The 19,169-nt window shown below is 31.5% G+C and overlaps 1 protein-coding gene and 1 long non-coding RNA gene across 3 annotated transcripts in view; one reads left to right on the forward strand and one right to left on the reverse strand.

The window, feature by feature from the left end:
* Positions 1 to 6,017: 6,017 nt before the first annotated feature.
* Positions 6,018 to 19,169, reverse strand: part of LOC143256235 (uncharacterized) — a 37,307-nt gene continuing 24,155 nt past the window's right edge. Inside the window, exons 1-5 of one of the 2 annotated variants that reach the window (XM_076513157.1) lie at positions 14,245 to 14,273; positions 11,097 to 11,186; positions 8,899 to 9,609; positions 7,459 to 7,610; positions 6,018 to 6,385 (exon numbers count right to left, since the gene is read on the reverse strand). In XM_076513157.1, the coding sequence (XP_076369272.1) occupies positions 6,243 to 6,385; positions 7,459 to 7,610; positions 8,899 to 9,609; positions 11,097 to 11,186; positions 14,245 to 14,258 (1,110 nt within the window). In that variant the 5' untranslated portion in view covers positions 14,259 to 14,273 and the 3' untranslated portion in view covers positions 6,018 to 6,242. Of the gene's footprint in view, positions 6,386 to 7,458; positions 7,611 to 8,898; positions 9,610 to 11,096; positions 11,187 to 14,244; positions 14,274 to 19,169 lie in introns of those variants that run through there. The other variant, XM_076513159.1, reaches the window with a different exon arrangement.
* On the forward strand, positions 7,499 to 9,081 carry LOC143256237 (uncharacterized). The gene is made up of 2 exons (XR_013031216.1): positions 7,499 to 7,635; positions 8,441 to 9,081. It is a non-coding gene; the product is annotated as an uncharacterized LOC143256237 (long non-coding RNA).

The raw sequence follows: 19,169 nt of genomic DNA on the forward strand, positions 1-19,169 counted from the left end.
CATCAGACCACTTTATGAAGCATAGTCTCGTTGATAATCCCATCAGACCACTTTATGTAGCATAGTCTCGTTGAGATCCAATCAGACCACTTTAGGTAACCTAGTCTCGTTGAGAATCCCATCAGACCACTTTATGTAACCTAGTCTCGTTGATAATCCCATCAGATCACTTTATGTAGCATAGTCTCGTTGATAATCCCATCAGATCACTTTATGTAGCCTAGTCTCGTTGAAAATCCCATCAGACCACTTTATGTAGCCTAGTCTCGTTGAGAATCCCATCAGACCACTTTATGTAGCATAGTCTCGTTGAGAATCCCATCAGACCACTTTATGTAGCATAGTCTCGTTGAGAATCCCATCAGACCACTTTATGTAACATAGTCTCGTTGAGAATCCCATCAGACCACTTTATGTAGCATAGTCTCGTTGAGAATCCCATCAGACCACTTTATGCAGCATAGTCTCGTTGAGAATCCCATCAGACCACTTTATGTAGCATAGTCTCGTTGAGAATCCCATCAGATCACTTTATGTAGCCTAGTCTCGTTGAAAATCCCATCAGACCACTTTATGTAGCATAGTCTCGTTGAGAATCCCATCAGACCACTTTGTGTAACATAGTCTCGTTGAGAATCCCATCAGACCACTTTATGTAGCATAGTCTCGTTGAGAATCCCATCAGACCACTTTATGTAGCATAGTCTCGTTGAGAATCCCATCAGACCACTTAAAGTAACCTAGTCTCGTTGGTAATCCCGTCAGATCACTTTTTGTAGCTTAGTCTCGTTGGTAATCCCGTCAGATCACTTTTTGTAGCTTAGTCTTGTTGAGAATCCCATCAGATCACTTTTTGTAGCTTAGTCTCGTTGAGAATCCCATCAGACCACTTTATGTAACCTAGTCTCGTTGAAAATCCCATCATATCACTTTATGTAGCCTGGTCTTGTTGAGAATCCCATCAGACCACTTTATGTAGCCTGGTCTTGTTGATAATCCCATCAGACCACTTTATGTAGCCTGGTCTTGTTGAGAATCCCATCAGATCACTTTATGTAGCCTGGTCTTGTTGAGAATCCCATCAGATCACTTTATGTAGCCTGGTCTTGTTGAGAATCCCTTCACATCACTTTAAGTATCTTTGACTTGTAAAACTCTATCAGATCATTGTTGTTACAATATAAACCTGTTAAAAACCACATGTATACGTCATTGAAGATATTTTATTGTCATGTAGAATGTTTTACATTCGTCACTGACAAGTAGATTGTTTTAGGTACGTTATTGACCAGCAGTTTTTTTTTTTTTTTTTGATAGACCATTGACATATAGATTGTTTTAGATATATCGTTGACAAGTAGGTTGTTTTAGATTCGTCATTGACAAGTTGATTGTTTCAGATACATTTTTGACAAGTAGTGGTCAATAACAAGTTAAACGAATAAGTTATCCGGTTATCTGACATTACAGACAGCTCTGTTGTTTGAAAACTTCTCTTCTGTTATAAGACAACAAATATAAACTCGAAATATTTCGGATTGTAATCTGTGGCTTGTCCAAAGAAAGTGAAGAAAAGCGAAACATACCGACAATTTAATGTTTGAAAAGAAAAGGATGGGAAAAAGGGTTTTAGGCTTCAGGACCTCAGGGTCAGTTTCATAATTAACATAAGTATTTCAGAGAATATCTTTTTTAGTGTATAAAACGTTTCGTCCATCAGTGACACCATAAATACGACGAAAATACCTAAATAACACCATCCAAACTGTTTTCGTTGTTTTTTCTTATTGAAGATTACACAAAGTACTATAAAGAACTCTGTCCACAAGGGAGGACTGAGCTCCGAATTTAAGGATATAAAGTGACTGCTGACCTACAGGGTCAAATTAGTTTTGATAGAGTGAAATGGATTTACATAAAGCCATGTTAGTGACTTATGCTTGTTTGGTAACAAACACTAAAGTCTGGAGAGAGAACCCACACCTGTCATACATTGGCTAGGGGCATTGAATCATATAAGAACTCTCCACCATACTTTACTTTTCATACCCTTTCTAGGAACCTGTAACTTTTTAAAGTGACGAGTCATACGCTGATTATAGGTGATAAACCATATGAGGATCCCTCTCGATTACTTGTCATATCCTGGCTACGGGTCTATAAATTTCAGAGCATTGAACCCTACAAGACAAATACAGAAAATGCAACGTGTTGAAAAACGTGGTTTTATATATTAAAACATTTAATGTTTCGAGGAGTGAGGCTTATCAAACAATATCGGAGATGAAAATATTTACGACAGTCACAAGTGACTAGAAACTGTTACTACAGTCACAAGTGACTAGAAACTGTTACTTTCGTTTGTTTGCTCTCGAATTTAATGCAAAACTACAAAACGACTGCCTGTAGATAATCATTCATAATTTTGAAATGACAGACTCAAGGAAAAGCAGTACTGACCGCTAACTCTTGGGTTATTCGTGTCTGGTCAAACTGTGAGATTTAGTTTTTACTCTTGTAACGCATTCAGTGTTCCCACGTGCCAGGTACGTTTGGGCGGCAAGGAGGCGAGAACCGTGAGCCATTGAATTTACTGTTTCGGCAAACTTATTAGAGAGTTACGCCCGGCTTCAAGCAGTGATACACTTAAAATATATAAACCACGAATCTTTGAATCCACTGTGCCGGCATCTTTATGAGGAGACCATGCACAGCCCCAAACTGTGACACGTTTATGAGACGTGAATCACGAATCCTTAAATTCAGTGTATTCGTACATTTATCTGTAGTCCACGCCTTACCCCAAACTGTGACACGTTTATGAGACGTGAATCACGAATCCTTAAATTCACTGTATTGGTACATTTACCTGTAGTCCACGCCTTACCCCAAACTGTGACACGTTTATGAGACGTGAATCACGAATCCTTAAATTCATTGTATTGGTACATTTACCTGTAGTCCACGCCTTACCCCAAACTGTGACACGTTTATGGGACGTGAATCACGAATCCTTAAATTCACTGTATTGGTACATTTATCTGTAGTCCACGCCTTACCCCAAACTGTGACACGTTTATGTGGACGTGAATTACGAATGACACGTTTAAATTCACTGTATTGGTACATTTACCTGTAGTCCACGCCTTACCCCAAACTGTGACACGTTTATGTGACGTGAATCACGAATCCTTAAATTCACTGTATTGGTACATTTACCTGTAGTCTACGCCTTACCCCAAACTGTGACACGTTTATGAGACGTGAATCACGAATCCTTAAATTCACTGTATTGGTACATTTACCTGTAGTCCACGCCTTACCCCAAACTATGACACGATTATGAGACGTGAATCACGAATCCTTAAATTCACTGTATTGGTACAGTTAACTCTAGTCCACGCCTTACCCCAAACTCTGACACGTCTTCTCGTTTTCTGAGAGACCAAATGAAAAAGCAAAAAGACAATCCTAAAAACGAACATGATTTTAATTCACATTATGTCTCTGTTCGGTATGTGGATCAGCATCCGTAAATTATCTGTTAAAAGTTAAAAGATAAATCCAATAAACGATATATTTTTCTTGTGTTGTTTTAATCACGTATAGGAGGTTCGTGAATCTTACTGATAATATGTGTCGAACCTTAATCCCTGCAAAAAAAAATATAGAAACAACAGTTGAATGACTTTGTCCATTTGTTTGAAATGAACCACAAAGAGCTACGTGTGTTCTGCTCACCACAGATATCGAAATCATTGACACATTGCAAGATGAAAGCACAACCAATAATATTTTAAAATCAAAACGCATTGTTAATTTCGTTATAATGTAATGTTAAGAAGGGGCGAACATGATCTACTGCTTTGAAATAGCTAATAATGAGTAACATTCATATAAATATTACAGTCTAAACAATGTAAACCGTCTTTAAATACACCAGTCTAATGTAGTGTAAAATATGTTGTACTGCTTCCATCCATTTCATTAGAAGATATCTAGGGGAGTCTAAAATAAAAATGTCTATAGAACGTGGGGTACACAAGACAAAAATAATTATAAAAATCTGTCTGGATTCTTAGCTAAGTTCTCAGTGCTTCGTGTTCGTTCAGCTGTGGATTTTTTTTTTCGTATCTTGTTTACTACGAATTGAATACTGGTATTCCTACAGCATGGATTGTTTTTAATAAATGGACGTCCCCAGCTGGTATAGTGGTAAGTCCTCAGATTTACAACGCTAAAAGTAGGGGTTTGAGGTCTGGGAAAATGTGATGAGTGTCGCTCAGTTTTTCACTCTTATGATATATTAAACATTGTAGAATTGCTTAATCATCGGATAATGTGTTCTATAAAGAAACTTAACCCGATTAAACAGTTCCTTGAACAAAATTAAAGTTTTATAATTAACTAAAACTACATATTTAGCGAGTATAATGCTTTTTTTTGTATGTCTTCCATAAGACAGCCCGTATATGTGAGGTCCAAAGCACGTTCTTAGTAAATTTGTACAGCAAGCTCGCAAAGGTGTAATGCCCTGCCATCTAGTAGCCTTGTTAATAGGTATAGTTGCTCTTTTTATTTTTTTAAATGAATTTGAACAAACGTGAGAAGTTTGTTTGTTTTGAATTTCGCGCAAAACTACACGAGGGCCATCTGCGCTAGCCGTACATAATTTAGCAGTGTAAGACTAGAGGGAAGGCACCTGGTCGTCACCACCCACCGCCAACTCTTGGGCTACTCTTTTACCTACGAATAGTGAGATTGATCGACACATTATAACGACCCCACACCTGAAAGAGCGAGCATGTGATGGGAATTCGAGCCTCTGACCATCAGATTACGAGTCAAGAAAAAAAATGTTTGTGTGGACAGTGGCGATCCATAAAGTTATTCATCTCAGTTTAAAATTTAAGTTAAAACCAAAAGAATCACAGGAAACTACGTTCGAGTTTCTTCAAAACGTTTCTTTTTTTTCTCGATAAAAACTCTAACACAAAAGTATGAGCATATTTTAAGTTTACACACTAATAAAGTCACTGATATTTTTAAAAGTAAAATATTGAATGGACGTGTTCAAATACTAGTCACACTAAATATGTTCTTCCTTTCAGATATGGGGGCGTTATAACCGGACAGTCAATCCCACTATTCATTGGTAAAACAGTAGCCCAAGAGTTGGCGGTGGGTGGTGATGACTGCCTTTCCTTTAGTTTCATACTGCTAAATTATGGATGGCTACCTGAGATATTCCTCTTAAGACTTTGCTTGAAATTCAAAACAAAACAAACCAATCAAACAAAATTCGATAGTCAAATTAAAGAGTCCAATGTGGTATTGTTAAAATAATAACATCTTGAAGTTTGTGTTTTTAATCGTATAGCTGCATAGTGTGTTACCATCACGGAATAACGAACCCTGGATTTCTTCGAACACAAACGTGATCCTTTACATCTTATGGTTTAATAGAAAGAAGAAAATACGAATACTTAAGTAATCGTAATCTTAAAACAGGTTAGTGTATTCAGATACACTGAGTTCATCAGAATCACTGGAAGATGTGTTTTAAGTTATATTTAGTTAATTAGTTTTGTTCTAGGTAGGTGGCGTCTCTAAGGTGGAGAAGAAAGATTTATATTTAATACGGTCCTCATACAAAATAGAAACATTTTTTTATGTTTTCATATCTCTTATTGTTAATAAAATACCAAATGTTAGATTAGATTTTTAATGATAAATATTTAATAACATTTTACAGTACAAAGCTTTATCACGAGTGTTTATTTTTACAGCACTAAACTTTCACGATCTAAGTTATGTGATTAAATAGTGAAGTATCGATATAATAGTGATTGATTACTCACAGTTTATGTTTGAAACATTTATTATTGGGATATTGTGTTAGACTCTGTCATATCACGTGTAAATAAGCCGTAGCAGTAAATGTTAGAAACGTATGGTTCAGTTGTAAATAAAATAGAGCAACGTTTATAGTTTTATCGAAAAAAAAATCACTCATGTAGTGGCTCCATCTAGCCTTTATTATCACTATTACAAGTAGAGATTTAAAATTTTTCAATTGTGTCCAAGATAACAACGATAAAATAATTATTAGATTGGTACATTGATTCTCAAAATGTTAAGAAAATAATTGAAGAAACATGAAGATATTCAGAAAATTAAAAATTATATATATTTCTAAATCATTACAGAGCCCAAAACTTGTTTTTCTCTCGTTTCTCAGGCTAACAGTTAAAGTCTTCAACTGTAAGATGAAAGAGAGGTTTTCCAAAACATAATAAAGGTCGGACTTTACCTCCACCAATTCCAACTTTGTTTATGTAAGGAATAATCCACGCGAGTTGACAGTCACAGGTGGGGTTAGTAGCTGTAATAAGAGATAAACACAGATTTTAGTACTATCTCAATTATAATTGTTCTTGTATAATTAGAATATATAAACTATTTATTAATAACAACTAGTAACACCAAAAATCGTTAAAAAGTATTAGAATAACAACTAATAATAGCAAAAATCTTTATAAATATTTGATAACAATTAATAATAACAAGAATGGATATAAATATTAAATAAACGAAACACTAGAGTGTCATTGTATATATATTGTATTATATTGTATAGTTATTATGAGAACGTTTTTACGATGTTTAATTGACAAAACAACAATAGACTTAGCTCTCTTGATGTTAACTATTCTGAAGGTAATATATTCTTGTATAAGAAATGAATACTTTTACAATATTTAAGGACTTTTTACTGAAATACGAAGTTATAAGTAAACAAATAACCATAAGATTTGTTCTTGAAATACCAAGTTCTATGTAAACAAGTGACCAAAGCATTTATTACTGAAATACCAAGTTATAAAAAAACAAATGACCATAAGACGTATTACTGAATTACCAAGTTATAAGTAAACAAGTGATTTGAAACATGACTTTTTGTTTATGAACACTTCAATTCCATCTTTTGTTGTTAGAAAACCTGTCGTAATCTCAGAGTATAATTTCACTGTTATAAAGTTATGTTACCACTATTTTTAAACCTTTGGTAACCCAGAGGGTTTGAACTCTTTAAAGTTAACACCGATCGTGTTAGAAACAAATTATTTTAGAAATTTTAAATTTTTTAGTTAAATAAACACACCAATAGCTCTATTCTACTGTGATTAATAGACTAGTTTAATTTTTAATATTTTTCGATTATTGCATTTTTAATTAAATAACAACCGTCAGATGGCGATGTAGTATACTAGAATAGAATGTCACGTGGCACCAAATGTGGGCCATATCCTGTGTTTAACAACAATCAACTTTAGAATAATAGTGAAATGTTTTAAAATGTGTCTTTAATTATTCAGATGGTCCATAAGTTTTATATATCTAACATTGTTTTAAATAAACATATGTTACGGTTAAAGTGTTCTCTGTACAACTTACCAGTGATGTCAAGCCAGTTGATTCTCTCCAAAACAGGTTTGAAGAGTGTCTCATGAAGAACAGTTATTGTTGGATTGAAAGCTAAAGACAAGGTTTTTAGTTGTGGCATTTCTGTGAACAGATCTTCTGGGAGGTTATTAATTCTGTTGTATCTGAAAATAACAAAACAAAGTTAGAGTAAGTAAAAAATATTTAATAATTACCATAATACAATGACAGACATGACCTAATTGTGTATCGTGCAGACATAACTGGTCAGTTTGTGTGGGTGTGTGACAATAACAAAAACTGAACGGTTCGTCATTAGTGTTAGAGTAAGTAAAAATATTTAACAATTAGCACAATACAAGATTAGATATATCCTACTTGTTTATCAGTCATCACTTTGTTTGTGCTTGTGCATAACTAACTCTAACATAAGTGGTCAGTTTATCAGTAACATAAAGTGGATGGTTCGTCATAGTTTTTGTTAAACTCGGCGTAGACAAGGTGTGTTTGTGCTCTACCCACCATATGTAGATAACTGAACGTTTATGAGTTATCTCACCACCCCCCAAGTAGTCATGGTTGAGTCAATAGATTAATAACATTAAATATCACGTTTCGATACCCATGGTGGGTATATAACGTAATGGTTAACTTAATAAAAACCGAACCCAAGTCTAACAAACTCCATCATTTTTACTAAGTTATTGTTTATTTCGTAATTAATAACTATTTAACAAATATTTTTCTCTACCAGCAGGTTAAAACAATATGTATGTGGTATTTTGGGCCGTGTTCATGATAATGTTCACTTCATTACAAAGTGTTCCGTTTACTCTAACTAACATATTAAAGTGTTAAACTTTCCAAACATTTTCCAACATTAATCAATATGCAGTACTTGTTTTGAGATTTGTTTCTCGTGGTCATTATAAAAGAGCGCCCCCTAACTAATCGAAGAACTGTCACTACCAATGAAGTGATTTTTTTTTCATAGGTGACCAACAGCGATATCTGAGGGTCTGAGCCCTGTAGGTCCTCTCACTTTGAACTCGTGGGTGGTTTATAAATATTATTGTCAAATTCACTTAGAGTAGCCCAACATATGGCGGAGGATGTTCTTGACTAACCGCTATCAGTGGATCAGTTTAAAATTAGGAACAGCTGGATGTGACGCATCAGAAACAAACAGAAGTTTAGAATGCACCTAATTCTTCAATGTACGTGTATATTACAAACATCATGGAAGACATTAGACTGAGCAGTCAATAATTACTATTTTATCAATTTTATCCATCACACTATAAATAGCCTCCCAGTGGCAAAGCAGACATACACTACTATAACCGTGTTTCGACATTTGTGGTGGGCAGAAAACAGATAGTTCATTGTGTAGCTTTGTTCTTAAAATTGAATAATCAATCAGTCAGTATAGATAACTTGCCAAGAACTTACGATAAATCTAAAAACTCCAGATTAGTGGCTGGATGTGGTAGATTTGAGCGGTTGATGGTGACGATAGCGTTTTCTCGAAAAGCGATATACTTAAGCATTGAATATGTACCCTTTGGAACATCAGCTAAAACCAAGGGTTTAGTATGAGAAGTACCAGACATGTCGAGAGACGCCATATTGGAATTTGAAAATGCTCGATAAAACTCTTCGTCCAACACTTTCAATAGAGTTGTGTTTGAATGAACATTTGTGGTTACATGTGATCCAAATTTTACAGCTGAAAAAGGAGTCCATGTCCAACTTGTGCCTGGTGTGACTAGGAGCATCTGTAAGGAGAACCTGTCCGTGACTCCTAGACCTTGGAACGGTGAGCTGTTAACCTCTTGGGCACCTAGTGATTGGATGTTTAAACCACTGAGGCTGAGTCTGAAGCTTTTGACTTCACCAAATCTCCCAAAGAAACCATTCTCCAGAAAATCGATGTCTCCTCCGTAAATATTGAACTCTACGTTTGGACAGGACAGAAAGAAATCATGGAGACCTTGAAGTGGTTCGTTTCCTTTACACGAATAAAAACAGGTGTCCGTGTTGGCAGAGCACGTACAAGGAGAGATGTTTTCAGGAGGAGGACAGAGAGATCCCTCTGATGTCCTTAGGGTCAATGCCAAGATTACCAGTAGAACTGAATATATTCTGGTGTCTGTTAGCATCCTGTGGATAGAACAGAAAATAACTGAATATTGTTTCTTGACACTTAATGTCGAAGTAATATATAAACATTAAAATAAGTACACAGTTAAAAGTATGTTGGCTCTACATATTTCATCGATATACCTTTCCTAATGACTATATCGAAACTTGTAGAGGGAGCTTTTTAACTGGTGCTTATTTCAACGTTGTGTGTTATAGAGTAGTTTAGAAAATAATTATTACATTCAATAGAGTACAAATTTTACAGACATTACCAGAACTTGTAACTTAGTCATTACATAGATATTGTTATGAATGAAAACACTGTATAGTATTGTAAAGTTATGATGACTTAATAAGGAAATATTTAAAATACCATTTATTGAGCAATCAGAACCATCCCTACATAGACAGTGCTGCTACCTGCCTGATTCACTGTCTAGAATTAATCATTAAAAGATCGACCACCACTCAGTGATAAAACAACATTAAGTTCTATTTACTATAGACCACGTGATCATATTTAATCTCTTTCTAAAGCTGATCTATTAAACAGAACAAAGTTTGGTTTATTTATTTAAAAACCAAAGATGATAAACTATAGCTAAGCTAAATATTGTCACTATTCTAGTTACAGAAAAGATAAATTACTCACTAGGACTAATTTTCCTTATCTTAATCTGTAGTTTAAGTCCTAATATCATTTCCTTGTCACGCGTGTTTGTTTTCTTCATCAGATTGTTAGATTTTCATCACATGTATTTTAATAATAATCTGTAGTTTAAGTCCTAATTTCATTTCCTTGTCATGCGTGTTTGTTTTCTTCATCAGATTGTTAGATTTTCATCACATGTATTTTAATAATAATCTGTAGTTTAAGTCCTAATTTCATTTCCTTGTCATGCGTGTTTGTTTTCTTCATCAGATTGTTAGATTTTCATCACATGTATTTTAATAATAATTTGTAGTTTAAATCCTAATTTCATTTCCTTGTCATGCGTGTTTGTTTTCTTCATCAGATTGTTAGATTTCCATCACATGTATTTTAATAATAATCTGTAGTTTAAGTCCTAATTTCATTTCCTTGTCATGCGTGTTTGTTTTCTTCATCAGATTGTTAGATTTTCATCACATGTATTTTAATAATAATCTGTAGTTTAAGTCCTAATTTCATTTCCTTGTCATGCGTGTTTGTTTTCTTCATCAGATTGTTAGATTTTCATCACATGTATTTTAATAATGTTTTTTGTTGTTAAGAACTTGTCACTAAGTGATTACATAGATACTGTTATAAAATAAAACACTGTATAACACTCTAAAATTCTGATATTTAAAATACCATATCGATATTCAATCCCCATACAGGCAGTGGTCCTGATAAAAACAACATATAATTTAAGTATTATTTGTGTTAACGATATAATCTTATAAATAAACCACTGTGTCAGCTCTAGTCAATCAAATCTCTACCTGTACATGTTACTTTATGAACAGTTCCTATTACTAACCTGAACAATCCCAAGTCGTCTACTTTCAGAAACCTTCCTTCTAATATGTAAGTTATATCAGGGTTTCTTTCAACTCTCTTCAGTAAGGATCTGTATGGAGAGAAATGTTTATTATTTTTCATATCCTAACTTATGATAATCTCTCACGATACTTCGACCAAGTATTTATATATCGTTTAAGTTTTGATGTAGCCAAAATTAGATGAACAATGGAGTCAGTGTAGGCTGGTTAAATCAGGATTAAATAATTAATTAGAGTTTTCTAAAATTATATTAATATTCACATACAAAAATAGACAGAAACTCTTTTTATTTCTATGTGGTTGGACCTCACAATTCTGTTGTATTATGTAATCGTAACATAACGTTTAGAGATAACGTGTATTCTATTGGTCCATCTTGGCTGTACCATCCTCTAAACTGAACTACAACTATTAATAAATAAATAAATAACAACACATAAAATCTTAAAGCTATCATTTATACACTTATCAAAATTTTTCTTAAACTTACTTAAATCTACTGCCTTCATAATATTCGATGACAAACCTTTCCAAAGGTCAAACTTCCTGTTAGAAAAAATAAATATCTCAGAAGAGAAAGGCTCCTACCTACCAAAATGTACATGTGTTCCCTAGTCCTACTGTTAAATATGGAAACACGTAATACATTATCAACCAGTTTTACAACCTGAAACATATTAATCATAAATAACCTTCTTTCAAGAGATTTAAATCTCTCCTCGTATGTTTATTTGTTTTCCTAATTTTGCACGAAGCTTACGAGGACTATCTGTGCTAAGCCTGCCTTATTTAACAGTGTAATATCACAGGGAAGAACGCTAGTTATCCCTACCCACATCCAACTCTGGGGCTACTCGTATACCAACGAATAGCGGGACTGACCGTCACAAAATTACGAACCCACGGCCGAAAGGGCGAGCATGTTGGTTGTTATGGAAATTCGAACCCGCGACCTTCAATTACGAGTTGAGCGTCCTAATCACCAGCAAGTTCCAGGCCCTCATATACTGCTAACCACCAGGAACCATTGTAGTAACCTTTCTCTAACTCTTTCCAACAGTTAAATGTCTCTCTTAACTTAAGGAACCCATGACTTAATACAGTATTTTAAATATGACATAATCAGTGACCTGTACAATGAAATTATAACCTCTTTAAACTTGTATTCAGTGTTTCTGTAGATAAAACCTAAAATCCTATTTGCCCTACCACTAGTAAGAGCACACTGCTGGACAGCCTTAGAAACTGATCAACCATTGCACAAAGATTCTCTTCTTTCATGATACTATTAAGGTCATTCCCATCCAAATTATGATAACTCGCATACATTATCTTACATTCTGTACAATTAAAACCCATCTATCATTTATTTGTCCAAATCTTTAAATTATCTGCATCCTTTTGTAAATCAGCAGGATGCTCTTCACAGCCACCAACACCCAAGACCTTAATATCATCTGAATATTTAACTAATGTAATGGCTATTCCTTCGTCTATGTTATCAGATCTGTGTAGATCGTATATTTAGTGTTTAATTTGAAAAAAACAACAACAACAACACTAAACAAAATATATCTGTACAGATCGTATATTTAGTGTTTAATTTAAACAACAACACTAAACAAAATATATCTGTACAGATCGTATATTTAGTGTTTAATTTAAACAACAACACTAAACAAAATATATCTGTACAGATCGTATATTTAGTGTTTAATTTAAACAGCAACACTAAACAAAATATATCTGTACAGATCGTATATTTAGTGTTTAATTTAAACAACAACAACACTAAACAAAATATATCTGTACAGATCGTATATTTAGTGTTTAATTTAAACAACAACACTAAACAAAATATATCTGTACAGATCGTATATTTAGTGTTTAATTTAAACAACAACACTAAACAAAATATATCTGTACAGATCGTATATTTAGTGTTTAATTTAAACAACAACACTAAACAAAATATATCTGTACAGATCGTATATTTAGTGTTTAATTTAAACAACAACACTAAACAAAATATATCTGTACAGATCGTATATTTAGTGTTTAATTTAAACAACAACAACACTAAACAAAATATATCTGTACAGATCGTATATTTAGTGTTTAATTTAAACAACAACAACACTAAACAAAATATATCTGTACAGATCGTATATTTAGTGTTTAATTTAAACAACAACACTAAACAAAATATATCTGTACAGATCGTATATTTAGTGTTTAATTTAAACAACAACACTAAACAAAATATATATGTACAGATCGTATATTTAGTGTTTGATTTAAACAACAACACTAAACAAAATATATATGTACAGATCGTATATTTAGTGTTTAATTTAAACAACAACACTAAACAAAATATATCTGTATAGATCGTATATTTAGTGTTTAATTTAAACAACAACACTAAACAAAATATATCTGTACAGATCGTATATTTAGTGTTTAATTTATACAACAACACTAAACAAAATATATCTGTACAGACCGTATATTTAGTGTTTAATTTAAACAACAACAACACTAAACAAAATATATCTGTACAGATCGTATATTTAGTGTTTAATTTAAACAACAACACTAAACAAAATATATATGTACAGATCGTATATTTAGTGTTTAATTTAAACAACAACACTAAACAAAATATATCTGTACAGATCGTATATTTAGTGTTTAATTTAAACAACAACACTAAACAAAATATATCTGTACAGATCGTATATTTAGTGTTTAATTTAAACAACAACACTAAACAAAATATATCTGTACAGATCGTATATTTAGTGTTTAATTTAAACAACAACAGTAAACAAAATATATCTGTACAGATCGTATATTTAGTGTTTAATGCTCTCATTTCAATTTTGATCTTAGAGAAACCACGCTATTGGTGCCAAAAGATGTAATTTTGTTCGTTGCATTATTTTCGAATAAATATATATCTTTTAGCTTGTAGTGAGTTGAAGGTACACTGAACACTGAGGTACCTCACTTATGACATTAATTCAGCTCTATTTGTAACAACCCTTTACCTTTCTCTATCTCCAGCCACTCTTGTATTCAGTTTGATAACTTACACACCTATAGAAATTGTTTTTACAAACCTTTTATGTTGCATATTGCCAAATGTTTTCTTATAGTCCAGATACACGAAATCTACGTTATTTCCCTCACCAACATAAACAGTAACCTTTTCAAATAATGTTAACATGTTTGTAAGGCAAGATTTCTCTTAGTGAAACAGTGTTGAATATCCAATAAAATTATGAACATTGTTTATGACTTTACAAATGGTTTTAAACTATTCATTCACTACCTCTCTTTCCAATAGTCCGTCTTGATAGTCACGTGATTGTTGGACGCTAAACATTACGAAGTCCAACATATGTCCGTATAAGTTTTATCTAGTTCATGTTTTTAAACTCCCAAATCTGTTTAATTTATTTTTATTCACAAAGCTACACAATGAACATTCTAGAAAGCTTCCAAATTTAACATACATTACATGCACCAAGAAAAGTAGTTAAACACTTAACACACTAATGTTAACCAGTTCCGAACTAAAGTAGTTATGAAAACTGTTAATGAATTTCAAAAAACACAGACAAGAGGCGTTTAAGAAAGAAACACAACCGAAAACAAAACAAAAACCTAATTACTTGTACTATCCCGTATACAGTAAATATTAACATACATCAGTCAGAAATTTCGAAATGATAATTACATAAACATAACCTTAACTGCGAGATTCGTTTTCACATCTAAAATAAAAATTAAACACGCGTTATGAAAATTGTATAACAAACCCATCTCATGAGTAAACATTTATAAAGTACAGTAACAGATGGTTACATCGGTAAAACAGGACATAACTTGAAGGTAAAGTTAAAAGAACACAAAAAAAAATACATTTTTAAACTCATTACCACATGTGTAAAAACAGATATTTTTTCTCTGAACATAACGTCACAGTACTAAAACATGACACTGACAATAACAGAAGACAAGCAGAGAAGCCTTACTAATAAAACCAAACAATCCCGCACTAACAAATACCTAGACACTTCTTTATATATCTTTCATTATTATTTAATTTTAGAGGGAGTAATAAAACAATGCATATATTAATACAATATATTTATTATTATCAATAATGAGCTGACATATATTCATATTTCAGCACCACATCACCACATCTTCATATGTTTACAATTAGTAATGAATTAATTTATATGTATCCACATTTCAGTGCTCTGTCAGTATAAATCTAAACTTGATATTTTAATATGTCCGAAAGCCAACAAATAATTATGTTTTCTCTTTACTTTTAACCTTTTAGCACAATACTTAACTTTTTAGTAGTTTAACATGTAACTGTATGTTTTAATAACCAGATGATTGGACACCAAACTTGACATAATACAACATATATCCATATAAGTTTCATCTCGTTCATTTTTCTTTTAACTTTCACATATTTTTGCTTTTCATACACAATGCTATAAAGTGGGCTATTATTGTCTCTGCACATCACGGGTATGAAAACCGGAGTTTCAACGCTAAATATCTTATTTATTACCTGTGAATCAATTAGGGGTGAAAAAAGGCAAACCTCTTAAGGTTCTCCCGTGTTCACAAGATATATTTATAAAGTCTTGAGATTAATGTCATATAAAAACTAATTTTAAAAAGAATACTTTTGATTATGAAACCATGTCTAACAAAATAATTACAATAACTCTAGCGTGCTGGAATGAAGATATGAGGATCCGCCATTTTTTTTTTTAAAGAGAAATTCCTTCTTCATATTCTGTGGAATGGGCATGTGTGTGTGTATGTAAACTTACAGTGCGTTACAATAGTGACAGTCAAATCTCTAATCGATCGAAGAGTTTTGCTATAGTTAGCAGTAGACTATGATGAAACTTGAATAACAGTGAAATCATAACAATACAGGTTCTAATAATGAAACATGAATAAAAGTGTAATCATAACAATACAGGTTCTAATAATGAAACATGAATAACAGTGAAATCATAACAATACAGGTTCTAATAATGAAACATGAATAAAAGTGTAATCATAACAATACAGGTTCTAATAATGAAACATGAATAAAAGTGTAATCATAACAATACAGGTTCTAATAATGAAACATGAATAACAGTGTAATTATAACAATACAGGTTCTAATAATGAAACATGAATAGCAGTGTAATTATAACAATACAGGTTCTAATAATGAAACATGAATAACAATGTAATTATAACAATACAGGTTCTAATAATGAAACTTGAATAACAATGTAATCATAACAATACAGGTTCTAATAATGAAACATGAATAACAGTGTAATTATAACAATACAGGTGCTAATAATGAAACTTGAATAACAATGTAATCATAACAATACAGGTTGTAATAATGAAACATGAATAAAAGTGTAATTATAACAATACAGGTTCTAATAATGAAACATGAATAACAGTGTAATTTTAACAATACAGGTTCTAATAATGAAACTTGAATAATAGTGTCATGCTAACAACACAAATAGTAATGATGAAACTTGAATAATAGTGTCATGCTAACAACACAAATAGTAATGATGAAACTTGAATAATAGTGTCATGCTAACAACAAGTCTTGAGATTAATGTCATATAAAAAACTAATTTTAAAAAGAATACTTACAATGTAATCATAACAATACAGGTTCTAATAATGAAACATGAATAGCAGTGTAATTATAACAATACAGGTTCTAATAATGAAACATGAATAGCAGTGTAATTATAACAATACAGGTTCTAATAATGAAACATGAATAGCAGTGTAATTATAACAATACAGGTTCTAATAATGAAACATGAATAAAAGTGTAATCATAACAATACAGGTTCTAATAATGAAACATGAATAGCAGTGTAATTATAACAATACAGGTTCTAATAATGAAACATGAATAACAGTGTAATTATAACAATACAGGTTCTAATAATGAAACATGAATAACAGTGTAATTATAACAATACAGGTTCTAATAATGAAACATGAATAACAGTGTAATTATAACAATACAGGTTCTAATAATGAAACATGAATAACAGTGTAATTATAACAATACAGGTTCTAATAATGAAACATGAATAACAGTGTAATTATAACAATACAGGTTCTAATAATGAAACATGAATAACAGTGTAATTATAACAATACAGGTTCTAATAATGAAACATGAATAACAGTGTAATTATAACAATACAGGTTCTAATAATGAAACATGAATAACAGTGTAATCATAACAATACAGGTTCTAATAATGAAACATGAATAACAGTGTAATCATAACAATACAGGTTCTAATAATGAAACATGAATAACAGTGTAATTATAACAATACAGGTTCTAATAATGAAACTTGAATAACAATGTAATCATAACAATACAGGTTCTAATAATGAAACATGAATAACAGTGTAATCATAACAATACAGGTTCTAATAATGAAACATGAATAACAATGTAATCATAACAATACAGGTTCTAATAATGAAAACATGAATAGTGTAATCATAACAATACAGGTTCTAATAATGAAACATGAATAACAGTGTAATTATAACAATACAGGTTCTAATAATGAAACTTGAATAACAATGTAATCATAACAATACAGGTTCTAATAATGAAACATGAATAACAATGTAATTATAACAATACAGGTTCTAATAATGAAACATGAATAACAGTGTAATTATAACAATACAGGTTCTAATAATGAAACATGAATAAGAGTGTAATTATAACAATACAGGTTCTAATAATGAAACTTGAATAACAATGTAATCATAACAATACAGGTTCTAATAATGAAACATGAATAGCAGTGTAATTATAACAATACAGGTTCTAATAATGAAACATGAATAGCAGTGTAATTATAACAATACAGGTTTTAATAATGAAACATGAATAGCAGTGTAATTATAACAATACAGGTTCTAATAATGAAACATGAATAAGAGTGTAATTATAACAATACAGGTTCTAATAATGAAACATGAATAACAGTGTAATTATAACAATACAGGTTCTAATAATGAAACATGAATAACAGTGTAATTATAACAATACAGGTTCTAATAATGAAACATGAATAAGAGTGTAATTATAACAATACAGGTTCTAATAATGAAACATGAATAACAGTGTAATTATAACAATACAGGTTCTAATAATGAAACATGAATAGCAGTGTAATTATAACAATACAGGTTCTAATAATGAAACATGAATAGCAGTGTAATTATAACAATACAGGTTCTAATAATGAAACATGAATAACAGTGTAATTATAACAATACAGGTTCTAATAATGAAACATGAATAAAAGTGTAATTATAACAATACAGGTTCTAATAATGAAACATGAATAGCAGTGTAATTATAACAATACAGGTTCTAATAATGAAACATGAATAACAGTGTAATTATAACAATACAGGTTCTAATAATGAAACATGAATAACAGTGTAATTATAACAATACAGGTTCTAATAATGAAACATGAATAAAAGTGTAATCATAACAATACAGGTTCTAATAATGAAACATGAATAACAGTGTAATTATAACAATACAGGTTCTAATAATGAAACATGAATAACAGTGTAATCATAACAATACAGGTTCTAATAATGAAACATGAATAACAGTGTAATTATAACAATACAGGTTCTAATAATGAAACATGAATAACAGTGTAATTATAACAATACAGGTTCTAATAATGAAACTTGAATAACAATGTAATCATAACAATACAGGTTCTAATAATGAAACATGAATAACAGTGTAATCATAACAATACAGGTTCTAATAATGAAACATGAATAAAGTGTAATCATAACAATACAGGTTCTAATAATGAAACATGAATAACAGTGTAATTATAACAATACAGGTTCTAATAATGAAACATGAATAACAGTGTAATTATAACAATACAGGTTCTAATAATGAAACA

Source organism: Tachypleus tridentatus, chromosome 7 (assembly GCF_004210375.1).
Source record: "Tachypleus tridentatus isolate NWPU-2018 chromosome 7, ASM421037v1, whole genome shotgun sequence".
Classification (NCBI taxonomy): Eukaryota; Metazoa; Arthropoda; class Merostomata; order Xiphosura; family Limulidae; genus Tachypleus; species Tachypleus tridentatus.